Source organism: Ambystoma mexicanum, chromosome 9 (genome assembly GCF_040938575.1).
Source record: "Ambystoma mexicanum isolate Mex_15411 chromosome 9, UKY_AmexF1_1, whole genome shotgun sequence".
NCBI classification, from domain to species: Eukaryota; Metazoa; Chordata; class Amphibia; order Caudata; family Ambystomatidae; genus Ambystoma; species Ambystoma mexicanum.
The window spans coordinates 602,668,372-602,688,148 of NC_090931.1; the positions used below are offsets into that span (position 1 = coordinate 602,668,372).

The 19,777-nt window shown below is 45.3% G+C and overlaps 1 protein-coding gene across 1 annotated transcript in view; it reads right to left on the bottom strand.

Moving 5' to 3' along the window:
* Positions 1 to 16,135: 16,135 nt before the first annotated feature.
* LOC138487354 (trichohyalin-like) overlaps positions 16,136 to 19,777 on the bottom strand; it is a 116,941-nt gene continuing 113,299 nt past the window's right edge. Inside the window, exons 2-3 of the mRNA XM_069613936.1 lie at positions 17,127 to 17,385; positions 16,136 to 17,024 (exon numbers count right to left, since the gene is read on the bottom strand). Coding sequence (XP_069470037.1) covers positions 16,136 to 17,024; positions 17,127 to 17,385 — 1,148 coding nt within the window. The remainder of the gene's footprint in view (positions 17,025 to 17,126; positions 17,386 to 19,777) is intronic.

Here is a 19,777-nt window from a genome sequence, read left to right on the forward strand (position 1 = left end):
GGTGCGGTCACCGGGTCAGCGTATTTAATGCCCCAGATTTGTGCCCTGTCTCGGGTGCAGGTCAAGTGTCCCCCAGGAACGGGGTAGTCTTTGCCCTTGTGGGTTACCCCAATGTTTGGCTGCCGGGGCCTTGGGCCCAGTCCCCTCCCCCCAAAGGTTATCCCCCTTGACGTACCTTCTCTGCAGTCTGTTGTGCCAGCGGGGCACCCCTCGACCCGGGCGCCCAACCGCTCGCTCACAGCGCACAAGGTGAGCCCCCGGGAGGGGGAGCCCTGTGTAGTGGCAGTCCGCTGAAGTTCAGCAGGCTGATTGTAGCTCTGTGGTCCCGCGGGGTACCCCTCAACCGGGTGCCCAAGCGCCCGCACACAGCGTACATGGCGGGCCCCGGGGAGGGGGAGCCCTGTATAGTGTCAGTCCAACCAGTCTGTGGGCCTCTTAGGGGCTGGTTGTGGCTCTGCAGCATGGGTCTAATGTGCCCCTCAAGGCTGCCAGTGGGGGATGGGCAGCGCCGTCAGCCAATTCGGTGTTTCCCTCTGGTGCTGCGAGATCCGCCGATTTTGTCGCCGTGGGCTGCTGCGGTCTGGCTCCGGATGAGTCGCTCATAGCTGGTCTGCACCCTTCGAGTATGTGCGGCCCGTGTCAGGGTCCCGACAGCCATTTTCCCCTCGGCGTTCCTCGCCTCTAGCTTCGGCGGATCTTAAGGACACGCCGGAGGCCTTAGGCAGCTCCGATTTTTGTCAGGGTTTCGTGGAGGTGGACGCGGGTGCAGTCCCCTTCACAGTTCTGCCATTTTTAGCACTTTCTGCTCCAGGAATACGGCAGGATTTTTGAGGATGCTGGCGACCCCGGTGGAGCGACGGAGAGTTAGTCCAGCATCCGACGCCCCCTGGTGGCTCCCCTACTAATCCTGCTTGTTGATGTCAGTCCCACTAACAATGCCATGTTTAGCACTACCCACTTTATATCTGTGGAAGTCTATATCGTAGGGCTTATGGACTAAAGCCGCTAGGATGACATTAAGGCTGTTTGATGGGAGGGTATATTCTTGATAAAAACTGCCAATTTTTTTTTGACGACCAGACGTTGACAAGGACATTATCTCTGAATACCTGGAAGCTCCTTTGGCCGCTAAATTGGTACAACATGTGTACACTTGTACCTCTTATTGTGCCAAGTGTGCTGAGAAGGACAGTACCTGATTCAGTGAGCATGTGACTGTATCCACATTGTTGCCCTTCACCTAGGAGCAAAAACGTGACCATTTGCTTCTGTATTGGCTCTTGGTTGAATGCTTTGTTGCATTCTGGATGATGAAGAGAGAGTGAAGCATAACACGGCTGTACTCGTGCTTTTCTATCCGAGCACATTTTTATTGTGGAAGTAACGATTTGGGATATGTTTGGGGCATGACCATTCCAGTGTTTGAATTTCTTGTTAGTATTCTATATAGTAACCGAGTATGTCCTTGGTGCTAATGGAGAAATCGGGTATGGACTGGAAGGCTTAGTGCCCTCAGGCATGGGCGCGGTAGTCTGAGTGCATGTAGGCACCTCTCAGACCTGAGCTCAGTAGCAGAGCAGTGATGCCCCTAAGGAGTTACCCTGGTGCTAGAGTTGTGAAGCCCCTCAGTCGTGGTTTCGGTAGAGCACGGACACCCGTGGAGCCTCGGAATGAGGACCGGTAACAAATCTGATAGGCCCCTCCCATGCGGTAAACTCCTCGGAAAGGAGTCCCCCTTACGTGGTGCTTTAGAAAACAAAGTACCTACTTTCTCAGGATTTGATTCCCATCAAACGATGTCGTTCAGGCGGTCTGGAGGCAACCTAAAAAAGATCTCTCTCCACCTGGCTGACCGATTCTTAAGCAAGCGTGGAGTTAAGGCGTTGCACGCTGCGCAGCCTTCCCACTGGTGGTCGGAGCCCAGGATCTGCAGACAGACCGCCAGGGGATCCGGAGCCGTGAAGGAACCATTGCAAGATGAACACCTGCTGAATCCAGTTGCACACATCATGCACCAGGGGAAGAGAGGCACCTGAGGCCGGTGAAGATGAAGAAGGGTAAAAATGCTTTGGGGAAAGCGAAAGCGATATGGAACACTAAAAACGATTCCGCTGAGTGCAAGCGAGAAAGGTTTGATCCTGTCGGTGCGGGAAAGAGTCACACCCATAGTCATGCTGCCACGCAACTTAAATTTAAAGGGGAAATCTGCCTTTTAAAGAGAAAAAAGGTTCCTGTCCCGTCACTACGCAGGGACACCCATACAGTATGGAGGAAAGGCAACAGGACGTAGGAGCACGGGACCTCTTGCAACAAGCGATAACCACATCTATGGTAGAAGTCCTTGAGGCAGAGCAGCACACGACAGTGGAAGGGACCTGGAAAAATCACCTGTGATTTGGAGAAGGCCCAGGAGTCATGCCAATGAGGAGAGCAAATCCAAGCGGGAATCAAAGAATCTGTGATACTCCTTCCAGGTGTGCCACAAAATGTTCCCTCTAATTATTTTTCTCTATGTGCGGAACCGGGCTGGCTGTTGTGCGCACATTATTTTCCATGTGCGCCACGTACTAATGTGATAAGCCACTTTGTGAGCGACCGTCACGTCGCAGAAGAGAGTTTGGAAAGGAATTTCCTCTTCCCAGCCACTGCAATTCTTTAAAAGTCTTACAACACTTTTTCCAAACTCATAGGGCCTCATTACGACCCTGGCAGTATGGGGTTAATGGCGTCAGTAGAGCTGCTGGCGCCCTTAACCCCATACTGCCTCATTACGAGGTCCGCTCGCGGGACCCGCTCAGGACGCCTGGTTTTACCAGACGTCCTTAGTGGGTCTCGCGAGCTGCCCAGCATGCTAACAACGGGCCCGTCATTAACGGGCCCGTTGTTAGCATGATCCCCATTCCCATTGAGCCCTGTGGGGGCTCAAATGGGAATGGGGATGTACCAGGTCAGGGTTCCTTGAATGGGGAAATACTGGGCCCTCCTAGGTCGGAATTCCCCCATTCAGGGAACCCGGACCCGAGTTTGGGGGTAGCCATGCCCTCATTAAGGGCATGGCTACCTCCAAACTCGTAATGAGGCCCATAGGCTAAAATAAAATATGCCAAATGTGATTACACAGAAAACTCATCAACCAGTCCAAGACTACAATATCTGCCACAGCACCTGGCAAACGTACTTCAGCGCACAGAAAAATGTCAGCCTCATTACGAGTTTGGTGGTAAGTGGTAAAGTTGCAATGGAGTTACTGCCAACTTTACCACTACGCCAAATTAGTATCGTCAGAATTTCCGCTGCAGTAATTCCGCCACAAAAGCCACATTGAGTCCAATGGACTCAATATCGACTCGATATGAATGAGGAATTACACTGTCACCACCAGTTGTAATTCGACGGAAATTCCTCCGGAACAAGTGGCAGTAACAGTAATTCATTTGGGTGGTATTCTGTTAGATTTACTCCTGGATACCACCCCAAGTCGTAGTGAGGCCCTGTAGGTTTTATGCCACTGGAAAATCACTCATTTGTATTACAAAACCCAAATATTGATTAATTGTGTTCCTAGATATCTTGCACAAACAATATTTATTCTTAAAGACATTTTTCTTTGTTGTCTGATTTTTCAAAAAAAAGGGAATTTTATTCTTGATGCGATAATCTCGTGGTTACCCGACACATGTTTCGACCCAAGGGGTCTTTATCAAGGCTGGTGTGTTATTGTTCATTGGCCGTTAGGTAGTTTGGCTCTTGGTGGTCGGTTGGGGTAGATTTGTCAGTCTGTTACTGATTCAAAAGACATCCCTGGCATTTGTGGCCTTCAAATATCTCTTGTCATAACTGATGTGGCTGTCAAGAAACTCGATACTGTTGCTGATGGATTAATGGCAATTAACAGCAATGTAAGACCAGCAGATGTCCACACTCTTGTGGAACTCTCCCATCCACTGCACACCCAAAGGTTATGTACGCATATTTTGACATATGGCTTATTTGATTGATTTTGGGCTACTTTACAGCCCAGAACACAGGACCCAGTTGAAACAAGATTAATAGACACTGATTCAAAGTGAAGGAAATACATATTGGAAGAATTGGACATCCAGGTGATTATTAGTAGATGATTAGCAAGTCATGACAGGTTATTAGTTCAAATGATTTGTGAAATCTAAACACTATTATTAATTGTACATTGTAGATCTATCAAAGGAACAGAGAAGGGGGTGAACAACTCCTGAGTAAGGGGATTGCCACCCCCAAAACGCATAGAGTGTAACACATTAGGATCAACCAAACTACATATGTTTTGTGAACTTTTAAACATATTATAGGAACCTGATGAGTGCAATTGTTTACCCAAAAGGGACCATTGAAAATTAAGAATTTGAAAAATCTGATTTGATGTGCATTTCTATGAATTAATGATATTTGAATTAGAATAATATTCGTACGCTATGGAAAATGAATTAAAGCTTCACGGGGGAAAATATATATCCAACTGAAGTAAAACCTCAATTTTTTACATAAATTGTGTTAAAAGTGATTTTTTGAAAAGTATTATAGTAACTTAAATATTGTTTGTTTATACAATACCTTTTGGGTGTGCAGGGGACGGGTAAGTTCCACAAGAGTGTGGACATATACTGGTCTTACATTTGTTAACACAACCCAGTGTCAAGGTTGTTTTTCTCCCCAGCATGCCACTAATTAACTTTAACTCATCCACAATTGCTTACCTTACAGTGTGCACTAGGCCACCAGGAATATAGATTTTAATTAAAAGCAATGTGTCAGTGCCACTTTAATTAAGTATTTCAAGGGCCAGGAGAACATGCTTCTAATAGTTTGTGTAAGGATGATAATTGCATCAGAATAACTGCACCTTAGAATATGATGATCCAAAATTCCTGTGCCTCTGCTTACTACCCACATTACGTCCTCCCGTGGGTACTGATAACACCAGCCTTAGAGCTAAGAGACATATGTACCATGCATGTTTACACCCTAAAAAAGGAAAATGTGCCTAACAAAAATTAGAAACAATGAACATATCATTGCTTCAACCCATAAAGCTCCACTGATATGTTTTCTAATTAGTGACCAGTAGAGCAGTGGCATAAGAAGGAAGGAACTCTAATAATATGAATGTCTGATCTCAAAAGGAATCTTCTGGGGAAAGAACATCTTTAAATAAGCAGAAAGTATCCCTATTGGCAAAGATAATTACTTTTTACACCCTGAAAAATCATTTGACTCCAAGTAGGGAGCAAAATCTGATTAGAGCCCTGCTTGAATCTCTGACATAGTGAGTGAAACACAGGGCACATAATAAAGTGTATAGTTTTGCCCACCCTTCCCTACCACAGCCTAGATTAAATGAAACAAGAGCCTTGCTGAGGTTTATTATGGAGCCCTGTTGAAGAAAATCACACATATATGCTTTTTAAGTTAATAGCATCCATTCATCAGAGATACAACTGATTGAGTGTCTTCTTCTGTAACTATGGATCCCTCTTCTGTAATTTCTTGTTATCAGTTAAATAAGATGCAGGGGGGTGCTAGAGACGATAAACACAGAACATGTGGTTATATTGAAAAGCCCTCAGCAGCTGAGCATAGAAGGAAAAAAAGGTGCTTTTGTCTATATGGGTACTAGAATGTCCTATCCTTTAGCAAACAAGCAACACATTTCCTTCAGTGTACTGCCGAAATGTCTGATTTTGTTTTTGAAATGTGCCGCTTTGTTCATCACCCGCAAGGAGTGATGACCTGCGCTCTTCCACCCATACCCTTCCCCGGCCCCTGCACTAGCCTCCAATACTAGTTGATAGAGCACTGTAAAAGTGAGGGATTGTAGCAGTAAACACTCACTGTGATATTTGCAGACCAACAATACTTTGCAAGCAAGTCATATTTACATGCATCAACATATGATGTGCATTTTAAGAATGTCATGACCCTGCATGTACTCAATTCTTTTGCAGTGCATATAAGCTTGTTTGCAACATACCCCACGCTTATATCACTGTGTAGGATTACACAAGTGCTCAGTGAAATTGTTTTTGTATAGAAGCGAGTTACCCTATAACGTGTAAAGGTCGATACCCAAAGGAACTCTGAACACTTGGAAACGATGCAGATTGTATGAAAAGCATTCTCCTGTCTGGATATCCGGTGCCCTGATATTGCGTACGAGTAATCCCAGGCATAGTCCATACACATTATCCCTTGTAGGCAAAGTAAATGATATTGCAATGTTGCTCTCTACTTATAGGTTAATGTTAGTAATGCTAACATAGGAGAAGTTGAGCATCACATTTGTCTTTTCATAATCTTTAGAGGCCAAATTTATATTTGAGTTTTATAGTGCATTAACTTACAAGGGGGCCGCTGCAAAGCACTTGCTTGACATATGTACAAAGAAGAGGAAGTATGGGATAAGGTTGCACATCGGAGTAGCCTGCTTACTTACAGTTAGTATCCGATATTTGAGCTGGTAGTTCGATGATATATTGTGGGTGACGCTTTTGGTAAGGCACAATGATTAACAGAAATTCTGGCACGTGAACGGTATTCATGTTACAACAAACATAAAACAAGTGGATGTAAGTACACATCTACTAACCGGTCGCAGAGCCAAGAGTGGAAGAGTCAAAGTTGTCAGGCAGAAGTTAAAGTCATATGGTTAAAGTGTGGAAGAGTCAGGTTCAGGAGTCATGGGTGGGGACGGAAAATGTTTGGTTAATGTGTGCAGGCATGTCTTGGTTAGATTCCTCTGTTCATGGAGCCAGTTTTTCATATTCGTGTGTTGTATTTTGCTGTAAGGGGTTTTAGGTGCATAGAAGTGTAATGCAAATTAGCAGAGCATCAAGACTAGTTGCTTATTTTAAGAGAAAGAACATTTCAGGTAATTGCTGTGGCTTGTGCCTTATTCAATCTTTTTGAATAGGTGAGAATTGTCTGTGTGCGCTGCTAAAAGTCTTCTGAGCGGCACCCAGAAGGAAGCTGGGCAAGCACACATGCGCACACCATAGAGGGAACATTGGTGCCACACCTTGTCACCTTGTTACTCAGAAGCTTCAGGTACAAGAGCATGTGCCAATTAAGAACCCCAGAAGCTTTGTTTTCTGATAGGATCCGAAAGAGGACTTTACTAAGGTGACCACGAAACCAGGAATTGAATAAGGTTGATACACCCGGTGCAGCCACACTGTGCCTCCACACCTTTATGGCTGGTCATCTAAAAAGGTTATCAAGCAGCCACCAAGAGGTGAGTGCGTGCATACCCTTGATGGAACAAAACAATGCAGAGAAGAGGCAGGTAAACACCAGGTCTTACCGGTACAATGAAACTTAATGATGAGACACCCGTCCTTGAAGGATACTGTGATGAATTCTGTGGAGTCATCACTGATTCCCCACCAAGGATCTCCTCCCATGTGGCCAGGGGACAGCAGCCGCTAAATGATCCTGACCCTGGGGGTGGTACCATGAGGGAGGTTCACGTGGGAGGAGATGGCTGCCGGGGAAAGGTAGTGACCCCATCAGGAGGAACGTGGCATTCTTCCCTTTTTTGGGAAGAAGACCTCATCATTCCTAAATTCTTGATGGTTTGTTGTCACCATACGAATTCATCCCCTTGTAAAATGCAGAAATCCATTCCTGTAAATCATTCTAGAAAGAAGTTAATTCATAATTCCTGCACACATAACACACACTTAACATCTCCTGTCTAATGTTTTTTTCTAAATAAAAAACCTAAACAATATTACTTTGGGAATCCTAAAAATTATATGGACTACAACTCCCATAATGCCTCAAGTACTGAGACAAGGAGAGTGAAGAAGGATTTAATGCAGACTGAAAGAAATGTGCAGACTAGTTGGTGTGATACAGCAGGAGTGTGCAGGACATTTAAAAATGGTGTCTGCAATCAAGAAAATGTTAGAGCCGGAGAGGAAGGCAGAACCAGAGAATGAAGCAATACAGGAAAGGACCGTGCTGCATATATGGTGCATGGCCAGGAGAGATGCAGCAGGCACTGTGGGAGGACCATCGGAGAACAGGCAGCAGCAGTAGAGCTACTGGAGCCACGGTCATGCAGAGCAACCAGGAGCACTGGAGGAAGGTCTGCAGTGCAAGGGAGGCTGTCCCTTGGAGGAAGCATCGTTGCACCAACGAGCCACGGGTCGCAATCGCTGCAAAACACTGGTGCGTCTGCCCAGAGGCATTGGGGACCCCGGGGCATACCAACAGGCATGTAAGCAAATAAGAATATTTGAATACCGACCAAGTAAGATACAAAGACAGAACTTGATCACATCCCCATGTATTAGATGTCAATGTGGGGAAAGTTGGAGCAAGTGCTATCACAAACAAATAAATACTAATTAACATTTTAAAAGGCAGAACTTGAACAAGTCCCCATGTATGAGATGTCAATGTGGTGAAAGTATGAACAAGTGGTCCCTTAAGTAGTACCTTAAGCCAGTGAAGAAGAAGCACAGTGAAGTAATACAACTGTGCTATATTGAAGGAGAGTGAATACGAGAAGAAGACCTGGTGAAAGGAGCACATCAGGCAGTGAACATTTGGGAAGAGATTTGGGAAGAGATACCAGGCAATCTGCAAGACCCTAGAAAGGGATTCCTGGCAGGGGAGTATACCAGGCAATTAATTCAACGTTTATAGAAGTATACAAAATTGTGGCTAGATACCTGGCAGAGAAGTATATACCAGGGGATCTAAGAAGCCGATTAAAGGAAGTCCTGGCAGTCAGAGCACCAGGCACTTTGAAGATAATTAAGGACTTTAAAATTGTAGGAAGATACCTGGCAGGAGAGTATACCAGGGGATCTAAAGAACCTACTAAGGATTCCTGTCAGGGGAGTATACCAGGAGGCCTACTAAAGGCACAGAAAGAAATGTACTTACTTTGTAGAACACATGCTAGTATGGTATACCAGAAACTCTAGGAAAGTAGGCATTTGAAATAGTGAAGTTGAACTTGGATCCAAGGGTCTCACCTTGGAAAAGACTGTCTCTGTGGGATGTATCTACTTGTTTTAATTGTCAGCACTTTTGGCAAACATAAGCAGTGGCGGCTGGTGACTTTTAAAGGTTGTGGAGCGTAAATTTCTCCGGGCGAACTTGGTAGCGAGCAAGAAAGCCCAACTCACATCAATGGTGGTGCGGGAGGGTTCCCCCTATAAAAAGGTTTGAAAAATGGCTTCCAAAATGTGCAATTTACTATCCAAACCCACAGAAATGTGACATAAAAGCATTAGGTTTTACATACTAATGGTGGTACATTATTCTTATGTGTGCAAGTGTGATTTTTTATTTTGCAGTAGTTGTATTGAGAATAGCTTGTACTATGGTGTATGTATAAAAGGAAAGTGAGAGGGTGGGGAGGAGTGAGATATGGGAGCTGGCTGGCTGGTGGCAGGTAGAGAAGGGACTGTGTAGGACGAGCGCAAGAGGAATATGGATCCAGACTAGGTGATTTGATGTCTAAGCTTCTATGATCACCACATATCACATAGGGTGCCATGTGGTGATAAGGGTTAGAAAAGGCAAGTGGTGGATGGATAATGTAGCATGACAGAGGAGAAAATAGTCCCCACTACCCAAGTATGCATTTCAATGGTGTGATATTGGTAGAAGTACTACAGGAGTCAATTTTAAAAGGTGCACATAGATCATGGAGGTGCCATCCCGAAAATCAAAAAATGAGTAGCATGGATTATGGAGGCTAATTTCATATTGGCAAAAATAAAGACCACCTTTTCCAAAAGGTTTGGCTAGTGGCAGGTACGCTTGTCTCACAAAAGTTAACAAACAGGACATGTATATGCCTAACTGTGCATTTCACATGAGAAGTCTCCCAGTGTGACTGCACAGTGGACTCCACGCCAGCTTCAGTAAAAGCGTTGTGGGTCAAATACTATAATTATTTAAAACTAGTAAACACACGGATTGTTATTTTAATCACATCACAGTATTACAGTGCTTTCATTAAGCCGAGCAACACGGCAGTTTTCCCCAGCTCCTGCCATGCACCACGTAGACACAAGTGGGGAGGGGTGTTAAGTTGTTGCTGGTGTTTATGTAGCACTAACATGACCCAAAGACCGACTTAGGGACGAAAGGGAGAAACAGTGATTGTTGGAAATGTGTGAAAATTGCCCTCAAAGTCTGACTTTTTGCTGCTGTCACAAGCGTGTTTTATATTAAACGCAGGTCACACCAAGGAAGCGTAATGTTTGTTAAAAGTCGAATCCAATGACACCAAGTTTGTGTGTCTCTACTCAACTTTTTGCTACAAAAAGCATAAGGCCTCTGCTGCGCCCCAAAAACCTATGGGTGCTCATTACAAATCCATATTTTGTTTTGATTGTTGAACCTAATCACCTTGTGAGCCATTGATGTCCAAGTTGAAATGTGTTTGGTGAGCACGCAGGACAGTGTGAAGGAGGCACAGAGCCTTGAGGAAGTGTGACTTCTTTAGGTTGCACGCTGAGCTTCACAGCAGGCGCAGAACTTCTGTTCCACCAGACATTGACAGCTATAGACGGAAATAGGAACGCAATAAGGCTGTGTTCCAGTAGCTAAAGCGAGCAATATAATAAATGGCCATCCCTCGCCTATTCTGTAAATGGATGCGTCCGGCTATTCTTTAAAGGATGCGCCCAGAAGCATTGGCTTCCGATTTCATGGAGCTAGAAACAGAGAGGAGGGTAGCATCTCGATGTGCAGAGGCGTTGCTAGGGGGGAGCTAAGGGGGGTATAGCCCCTGGTCTTTTGGTTGTAGCCCCGGATAGAATCTCAGGAGCTACAACCAAAAGGCTAGCTAGCCCCCAGTCCTGACAGTTCCAACATCACCATGGCCCCAGGTCTTTCCCAGACCTAGCAACACCCCTGTCGATGTGATTTTAAATTACAAAAACAATTAAAAATAGCCCCCTTAAGTGTTAAGTTTATCTTATTTCGTTAAGAGAAAAGAAGTGTACTAGTTGATACTTTGTCAACTGCTACCCCAGTTTGCTGGGCTGTGTGATCTTAGACAAATCATCTTTTCTCTCTATGCGCCACATACCAATTTGCTTGCAAAATGGAAAGCATTTAGAAATGGGCTAAAGTTTGGTTCAGCAGTTGGTGCTATAGAGGTAGGGGCCATTTTAATTTTGGTCACTCCATTTGATAATTGTCCGCCTTTTCCATTGCCTGTATTAAGTCTGGTGACCGTAACGGCACTCGGGTGAACAGCAGAAAGTACTGCACCTGGACTATTCCCTACAAAGCACATGTGTCCCGTCTGGCCCTCTGTAATCTTCTACATTTCATTACAGTCCCACAGAGTGTTTTCCGGGCTAAACTGTTGATTACAAATACACCTGTCCACGCTTTCAATTCTCGTGGCGTTTACGCCCAAATATTAGTTGCTGAAAATCACAGTGACTTTTAATCTCTGGACGAAGGAAATAATTTCAGAATTGTGTATTGAATAGTTTGTCAATTTCTAATTGACTAAATCATGTTATATTAAGGAGACATGCATGACATTTCTTATAGCGCCCACTGCATATGGCACCATATCTTTGGAACACTTAAAAAATCCATCCATGAAAAGGGAAATCCTCAAAGTGTCTCTTTGGGTTTCCAACCTGGTTTCGGCAGCTATAAGCAGATTCTGCAGCCAGCGCTTAACCCGCCGCTACTCTACCTTATCAGAAGATGCTGGCCAGAAGATCATTTGAAGACTTTGTAAATGACATGGCAAGATGAGCTCCCATAAAGAAAAGAACTGTGCCTGCATTGTATTCCGAGAGCAGTGTTTACACTGCAACCTGCATCACACCAACTGCCCCAACCCGCCATACCTTTCTCTGAAATGTGCAAAATCAGTTTTACCTGTTGTGGTCCTGGGAGGTACTGATAAACATTAGAGCATTTTTTCCAGGCCATTTTGCTACCCACTATTGTTTTCCAAAGATTCCCATCGGCCTAACGTTGCACCCTGGGAAATGCGACAAAACCGCCAAGAACCAGTACTTCTCTGCGTGCCATGTAATCCGCAATAGCAGCCTCAAGATAGCCCACTGGAATGCCAAAAACAGACCGTGCCTGTCTACATTAAGGATACAACATTTCTATAAGTTTAATATAGTGCTTTCTAGCACGTCGCAGCTTCTTCATAGCACTCTAAATTGCATTCACAAATACCACTTTAACAAAATGGTCCGCATTAGCTGGTCCTCCCTTACACTAACTCGATTTATTTTCACATCAAGGGAAGGCCAAATACTACATTTGGGGGTGGCAAGGGTCCATCCACCCAACTATTTGGCCTCCCCTTCATCTGCAATGAATCATTGAGTTAGTGGTTCCGATTCCTAACGAATGTAGGAGGCTACCACTTGACTTGGGTGAGGCTCATCATGTGAGCTGCTCAAGTGTCGATGCAGGGCCTACTACACAACCGTTACCTGACCCAGTCTAGATGGACTCGATAACTAGGCCCTGCATTCCCTAAAACAGGGCTCCAGGATGATGGTCCTGCCTGGACTGGAGCGCTGTCTTGGGGAATGAAGGGCCAGGCAGGCAGTCACAAAGATTAATTTACATTAATTAAAGTAACTTTACTTACCTAGTTGCTGGGCTGGAAACAGGCCGTGCATACTGGGAGAGTTCTCTGGGCGGCTCTGCACAACAAAACTCAGCAGTACAGGAAGTGAGTGGCACGCATGCACCGTCACCACGTGTGCACCAAATGCTTATCACCCCACCCACACTCAATGTCATTGGCTGGGAAACAGCCAATGACATTCAGAATATTCTGTTGTTGCTATGGGCCTAACTGTAGGAGATACGATCACGATCAGGAGATACGCTATTTGCGCACAAATTATGTATTGGCGGGGCCACCCCTCTAGCGCCCCGCCAGCAGTTCAGATTGTGATGGGTTACGTAGAGTGCGTGGAGCTACGACCTCCACGCACTCTACAGTATAACAACAGCTGCGTAAATCGGGACGCGCCCCTCTGTGACAGCTGGCCCTGGGCCCAGCCAGCCATGAAGACACAATTGATCGGCAGCCGGGAGATAATTATTTATTTATAGTGGTGTTGCTGCCGCACTGTGCTCCTACATGCAGAACAGATTCAAAACTTCAGAATCTGTTCTGCAGTTATTCAACATGTCACACACTACCTGGGGCCACTGGCTGGGGGGGGCGGTGCCCCCCCGCCCTATGAAAGCAGCCGCCACTGAAATAAGTCAGATACATTTCGTTGCACCCATAGTTGTTCAACTCTAGTGTGAAGGTCAGATTAGTATATTTTGAACACAAGGACAGTTTATTTGTTTTGACGACTTGACACAGACTGATCTTTATTTTTGGTTTCCTAGGTAGGGAGACTCTCTTTAGGATAGGGATACAGAGGCCTTTATCACACCCTTTTGTTTTAATGAAAATGTCTGAAAATATTACAACTTTGTGTCCGCCTTTCATTTCTGACCTCTCACAATACCCCCTTCAAGGTGAAATGATGGTAAACTAACAAGGTGTTGAGCGCCTTGAGGTTGTTGGTCAGGAGCATGCACGCATTGTTCTTTTTCTCTAATAGGAAGAGGAAGTAGAGACGTCGGTCACTGTTGGGCGAGAAACCAGTCACCTCTGCCATGAGATCTTTGACAACAAGGCAACAACTTCCTGGTTTATCAGAGATGCGTGTTCCAGCTCTAGGTAGGTGAGAGGAGGGGCTTCTGTCTGGTTGTGGTGATCTCAAAATTCTGTTTTGTAGCTGGCAACAGCAGCTTCACCCAATGTGTCTGAAATCATACCGATAGAACTATCTGGAAAAGAGCCAGCCTAGAGAACAGGAGTAAAATGAAGGTCTTGACTTACTGGTATGGTGTCCAAAGGAGCCTCTGGAGTGTATGCATCCATGACATCTGCTGCACCACACACAGGAGGGGTAGAAGGACAGGAAATCCTGGATGTGGGATCTAGCCCGTGCCACACAGTTGGAAGGAAGCCATTGCAAATTCTTAACGGTTATCCCTATGGGCTCTCTTTATGGTAGCATAAGCCCAAACAAACAGAGTCAACTCCTTCAAGAAGGAGTCACTTAAGGGCACAACTTGGGCTACGGGCCAAGGTCATTGGTGGGCAGGTTAGTAGTTTCGGGGTGATCTTTAGGGAGCCACCACTGTGGCGCTCAATGACAATGGACTCTTTGGCTTTTCCCAGGTGGTGTGAGTCCTTTTGAAGTCAACCTTTCATAGCCATAGCTCCAGAGTGAACAGAAACAAATAAATCAAAGGCCTTAACAAGGGGACATGCGACATGTAGGAGGCGGTCCAGGCAGGACTCCAGGCCTTTACTGATACCCTTAAGCTGCGTTTTTCCCACGGTAGAAGCCAAAGAAAGGAGCTAGGGATCCTGATCAGGCACAGTCACGTGTTTGTGAACCACCCTTGTTGCCCTCAGGAAGTATGGAAGATGTCTTGGTAGCGCCTCTGACTTCATGTTTGAAAGGGATATGGTGGCTCTACTCGATCCACACTTTCAACTTGAGGGTCATCTCCTCACAAAGGGACCTCCATAACCCTTTTGGCCCATTTGGCAATTCCATAGTAGATGCACTACTTTTAAAGCAACTTTTGATTAGGAGAGAGACTATTCTCTTAACAGTTACAGCTTTTTTTAAAGTGGTAACGATTGGTAATTAGCACTCAAGGTATGACATGTAACCTGTCTTCATCCTTCGTTGACAAGGCCAAGACAATCCAGTTCAACAATGCTGGTCATCGGAGATCCTCTTATACTCATTGAAGCTGATTACACATACAGAATGATTACATTGGTGCGTAAAAAGAAGGTGTCTGCTGCCCAGACACTACCATTAAAGACAACAGTTGCCTACTTGGATCCATCACTGGTCAGCCTGTTAGAACCGTCGGCATAGGCTGCCTTCCTCACAATTTCCTTTCCGTTGAAGAAGCTTGCTGATGATTCAGTTGCATTGCAAATATGCCTTTTATAGACAAAATCCTCAGGAAAAGGGCCAACTCTCAAGTCCTGGATCACAACCAGCAGCTGCTGTTCCAGCCTGCTAGAGAGACTGAGTCAGTCTTTCATTTGATGAAAGATGAAATTCTGCCATCACTTGATAAGGACACCACAGCCATTCCCGTTCACCTGGACCTGTCAGACGCATTTGACACTGTCACGCATCCCACCCAATTAAATCTCTGAAAAAGCTCCTTTGGTTCTAATGAAGGGCTCTAATGTGGATCTCCTCATTCCTTGAGCCCCCCATCTCATCTTGGCTCTTCAACACTTACCTGAAACATTTGACTGACATTATAGCCCCCTTCTCCTTTATTTTCCAAACCCATGGTGACAACAACCAGATCCTCAGTAGAGGAGTAGTCCGTGATGCTGGTCATAGCCGAACCCGTCGTAAACATGCATGATCAGATGATCACAACAGCTTCTGTTTAAATAAATTAAAAACTAAATGTATCTAATGTGGCACCTCCATCATGCCTCCTATCTGGCTTGATGCTAGGGACACTTCTACTATCCTGGCACTCTCAAGCCAAGAACTTGTGGATCATTTCCAACTTTGCCCCACAAGTTCAGGAATTGTCAGAAATTCTCACTTCCAACTACATACACTCAAGTGCATCCCCCCTTCTTTAACACATCTATGGTTCTCTCCAGGCTGGATTATTGCAACTATCTATCCTTCAGCCTCCACAAATTCCTTCCTGACCAAACCAAATCATTCAAAACAAGGCTGCCCAACAGATTCTAGGATTGTGGGCCAGAGACTATATTATGTAGGCCGTAAAATTTCCACAATTGTTCTTTGTAGACACCCCAGCCATGTTCAAAGCTCTGAATTGTTCACCAAGCATACTGGTGCGCTCGCCCTGATGAGCTAAAACTCAAGATCAGAAAGTGCTCTCCGGTAAGGCTTGTGGGATCTGCCAGTTCTTTGCCCCTTTTCATCAGCCTTTCCAGGAAAAATAAATTTGGTTGCAGAACATTGGACACTGCAGGTGCAATCAAGTGGAATAAACTTCCAACTACATACAAAGCAGAATTTCAAAAACCCTTTTGACTCTAAGACCCATGGACCAAGTCTTTTTTGTTGGCTCTCTTTTCTGTTGGCTCTCTTTTTTGTTTGCTCTCTTTGCTGTTGGCTCTCTTTTCTGTTGGCTCTCTTTTTTGTTTGCTCTCTTTGCCGTTGGCTCTCTTTGCTGTTGGCTCTCTTTTCTGTTGGTTCTCTTTGCTGCTGGCTCTCTTTTTTGTTTGCTCTCTTTGCTGTTGGCTCTCTTTGCTGTTGGCTCTCTTTTCTGTTTGCTCTCTTTGCTGTTGGTTCTCTTTGCTGTTGGCTCTCTTTTCTGTTGGTTCTCTTTTCTGTTGGCTCTCTTTTCTGTTGGTTCTCTTTGCTGCTGGCTCTCTTTTTTGTTTGCTCTCTTTGCTGTTGGCTCTCTTTGCTGTTGGCTCTCTTTTCTGTTTGCTCTCTTTGCTGTTGGTTCTCTTTGCTGTTGGCTCTCTTTTCTGTTGGTTCTCTTTTATGTTGGCTCTCTTTTCTGTTGGTTCTCTTTTTTGTTTGCTCTCTTTGCTGTTGGCTCTCTTTTCTGTTGGCTCTCTTTTTTGTTTGCTCTCTTTGCTGTTGGCTCTCTTTGCTGTTGGCTCTCTTTTCTGTTGCTTCTCTTTGCTGCTGGCTCTCTTTTTTGTTTGCTCTCTTTGCTGTTGGCTCTCTTTGCTGTTGGCTCTCTTTTCTGTTTGCTCTCTTTGCTGTTGGTTCTCTTTGCTGTTGGCTCTCTTTTCTGTTGGTTCTCTTTTCTGTTGGCTCTCTTTTCTGTTGGTTCTCTTTGCTGCTGGCTCTCTTTTTTGTTTGCTCTCTTTTTTGTTTGCTCTCTTTGCTGTTGGCTCTCTTTGCTGTTGGCTCTCTTTTCTGTTTGCTCTCTTTGCTGTTGGTTCTCTTTGCTGTTGGCTCTCTTTTCTGTTGGTTCTCTTTTATGTTGGCTCTCTTTTCTGTTGGTTCTCTTTTCTGTTGGCTCTCTTTTCTGTTGGCTCTCTTTTGTTTGCTCTATTTGCTGTTGACTCTCTTTTCTGTTTGCTCTCTTTTCTGTTGGCTCTCTTTTCTGTTGGCTCTCTTTTCTGTTGGCTCTCTTTTGTTTGCTCTATTTGCTGTTGGCTCTCTTTGCTGTTGGCTCTCTTTTCTGTTTGCTCTCTTTTCTGTTTGCTCTCTTTTCTGTTGGCTCTCTTTTCTGTTGGCTCTCTTTGCTGCTGGCTCTCTTTTCTGTTGGCATAACTTGTTGAACCCCTGGAGATGCTCTTATGTGGATGAGCTTCCAGCCAACCTTTAGTGGAAGAAATTCACTGTTGTTCAGAAAAGGACTAAGGCCTCTCATTCAAAAACATTTGGATCTTAACTCATGAATACGGGTCTCATTTATTTGTCCATCGGTATTGTCGTTGCACTGTTAACTTGCAGAACGTTCTTTCGCTCCATGCGTGTGATCTGCATACATGTTCTTTCCACACTATGGCCCACACTTTTCCCTTTCCCACTCCCGTGCACTTACTCGTCGTGTGATATGCATACATGTTCTTTCCAGTCTATGCCCGGCACTTTCCCACTCCCATGTACTTACTTGGCATGTGATGTGCTTACATGTTCTTTCCACACTTTCCCACTCTCATGCACTTACTTGATGTGTGATCTACATACATGTTCTTTCCACTCTATGCCCGGCACTTTCCCACTCCCATGTACTTACTCGGCATGTGATGTGCTTACATGTTCTTTCCACTCTATGCCCCACACATTCCCCTTTCCCACTCTCATGCACTTACTCGATGTGTGATCTGCATACATGTTCTTTCCACTCTATGCCCGGCACTTTCCCACTCCCATGTACTTACTCGGCATGTGATGTGCTTACATGTTCTTTCCACTCTATGCCCCACACATTCCCCTTTCCCACTCCCATGCACCTACTCTGCGTGTGATCTGCATACATGTTCTTTCCACTCTATGCCCAGCACTTTCGCCTTCCCCCCGCATGCACTTATCTGAGCTGGAATTTTCCAAGTCTGTGAATGAGCAATACTCCTTTGCATTTTACCCCACCCTCCCTTCCTTCTTGGCTCGCTGCAATGCGTGCCTTATAGTGCAGCAAACCTTCAAGTAATGTATTTCCAAACAAACACATTTCTTGCCTGAACTAGTCCATTTATTGATGCTAAACCTAATTTGTTCCTGTTCTGACAAATTCATTATTTTGTAAATCTGTTTACACTTTACCTTGCTCGGGTCATTGCGTCATGGAGCCATCACTGGAATGAGTCTTCCCTCTTGTACTGATTTGAAATCAATGCTGTACTCACTCGCCCCCCCTTTCGGTTCAAAGGTGGGCTGTGCCGTCTTGGCGGTAATTCCTTATAATCACGAGGCTTCTCACTTTGCAGGACAACGGTGTGCGCGGTAAGTTCCTATCCAACGACTACCACAAACAAGGTGCTGCATATGTGCAGTGCAGGGGTGCCTGGGTTCTCTATTGTATTTATTTCTATGAGCGGAGTATAGGTAGGGGGGAGATGAGGTATGAGCTGGGATACAAAGTAGGGGTTGTTTGGTTATTTTTACCAACCCATTGACTGTCCCTGGCCATGGCAATCCCTCTAGCCACACTCACCCACTTCCTGTGCCTCCCCGCCCAACACATATCCTCTAGGGATCTGTTTGAGCTAGCTTTATCCAGAAGTAACATCAAATATGGTACTTGTTGTTTAGTTTAGTTTAGTTTAGTTTATTTACTTGTATAGCACACCCCACCCAAAGGTATCTGGTTACTTAGGTACATGCTTACACTGATAGTACACAAGACCCTACAAAGCAGGGGAGGATGTGTGTTACAAATCACCTTACAGACCGGAACCCGCCATTTTCAAAGAGACCCTCTGAGACTTAAGGGCCTGATTCACAGAAGCATTTTTATAATGCCGCAATCCCATAGGAAAAGGCTCTGTGAATGAGGTTGGAGCTTTAAACGCACTGCTGGTGTAATAAAAATGTCTTAGCCAAGTGTGCCTGCAGCCACTGCATTTATACACACGATGCTGCCCTTCACTGAAGTTCCGTTAAAAACAAGCAGTGGCAAAGCCTACAGTTTTGTCTTGTGTATACATATTACATAGGCATTTGCCAGGCAGCCCAGTTACTCGCACCATTTTGCAGCTGCAACCATTAATGGCCGGTTAGTACTATTGCAGCAGGGACTGGCAAACGCACATCCCACGCCTTCACAAATAACAGAACTGTCGTTTTTGCCAATGCGTGTTTACTGGAGTCATTTGTACTTTGCGATGCTTATCTGCCAGGCTATTACGCAAGTCTATGCAAAAAGGACATGCATACACGTCCTTGGCACTTAAGGGGTTTAACATTCACTGATCTGCGCTTCAGCTTCCTACAGTCAATAAACACGTTTTGAAAAACAGCCGGCGCCGGTAAAAGTGGATGACGTGTAGGAACAGCAAAATCCCCTTGATCGCCCTGTTCCTCGCGCAAATAGAAAGCATTCTGAAGTGGGGAATACACGGCGTGTTCTCCATACTTCAGGGGACCCCCACAGGCTGGTATTGGGGGATGGGCACTGGCATCTGGGCGGTGTACCGCCGTCTTCTGCGCTCTCTTTCCCTCCCCAGCCTGCGGGCGGTGGTTTCTGAGCGCCCAGGGCACTGTCTCTC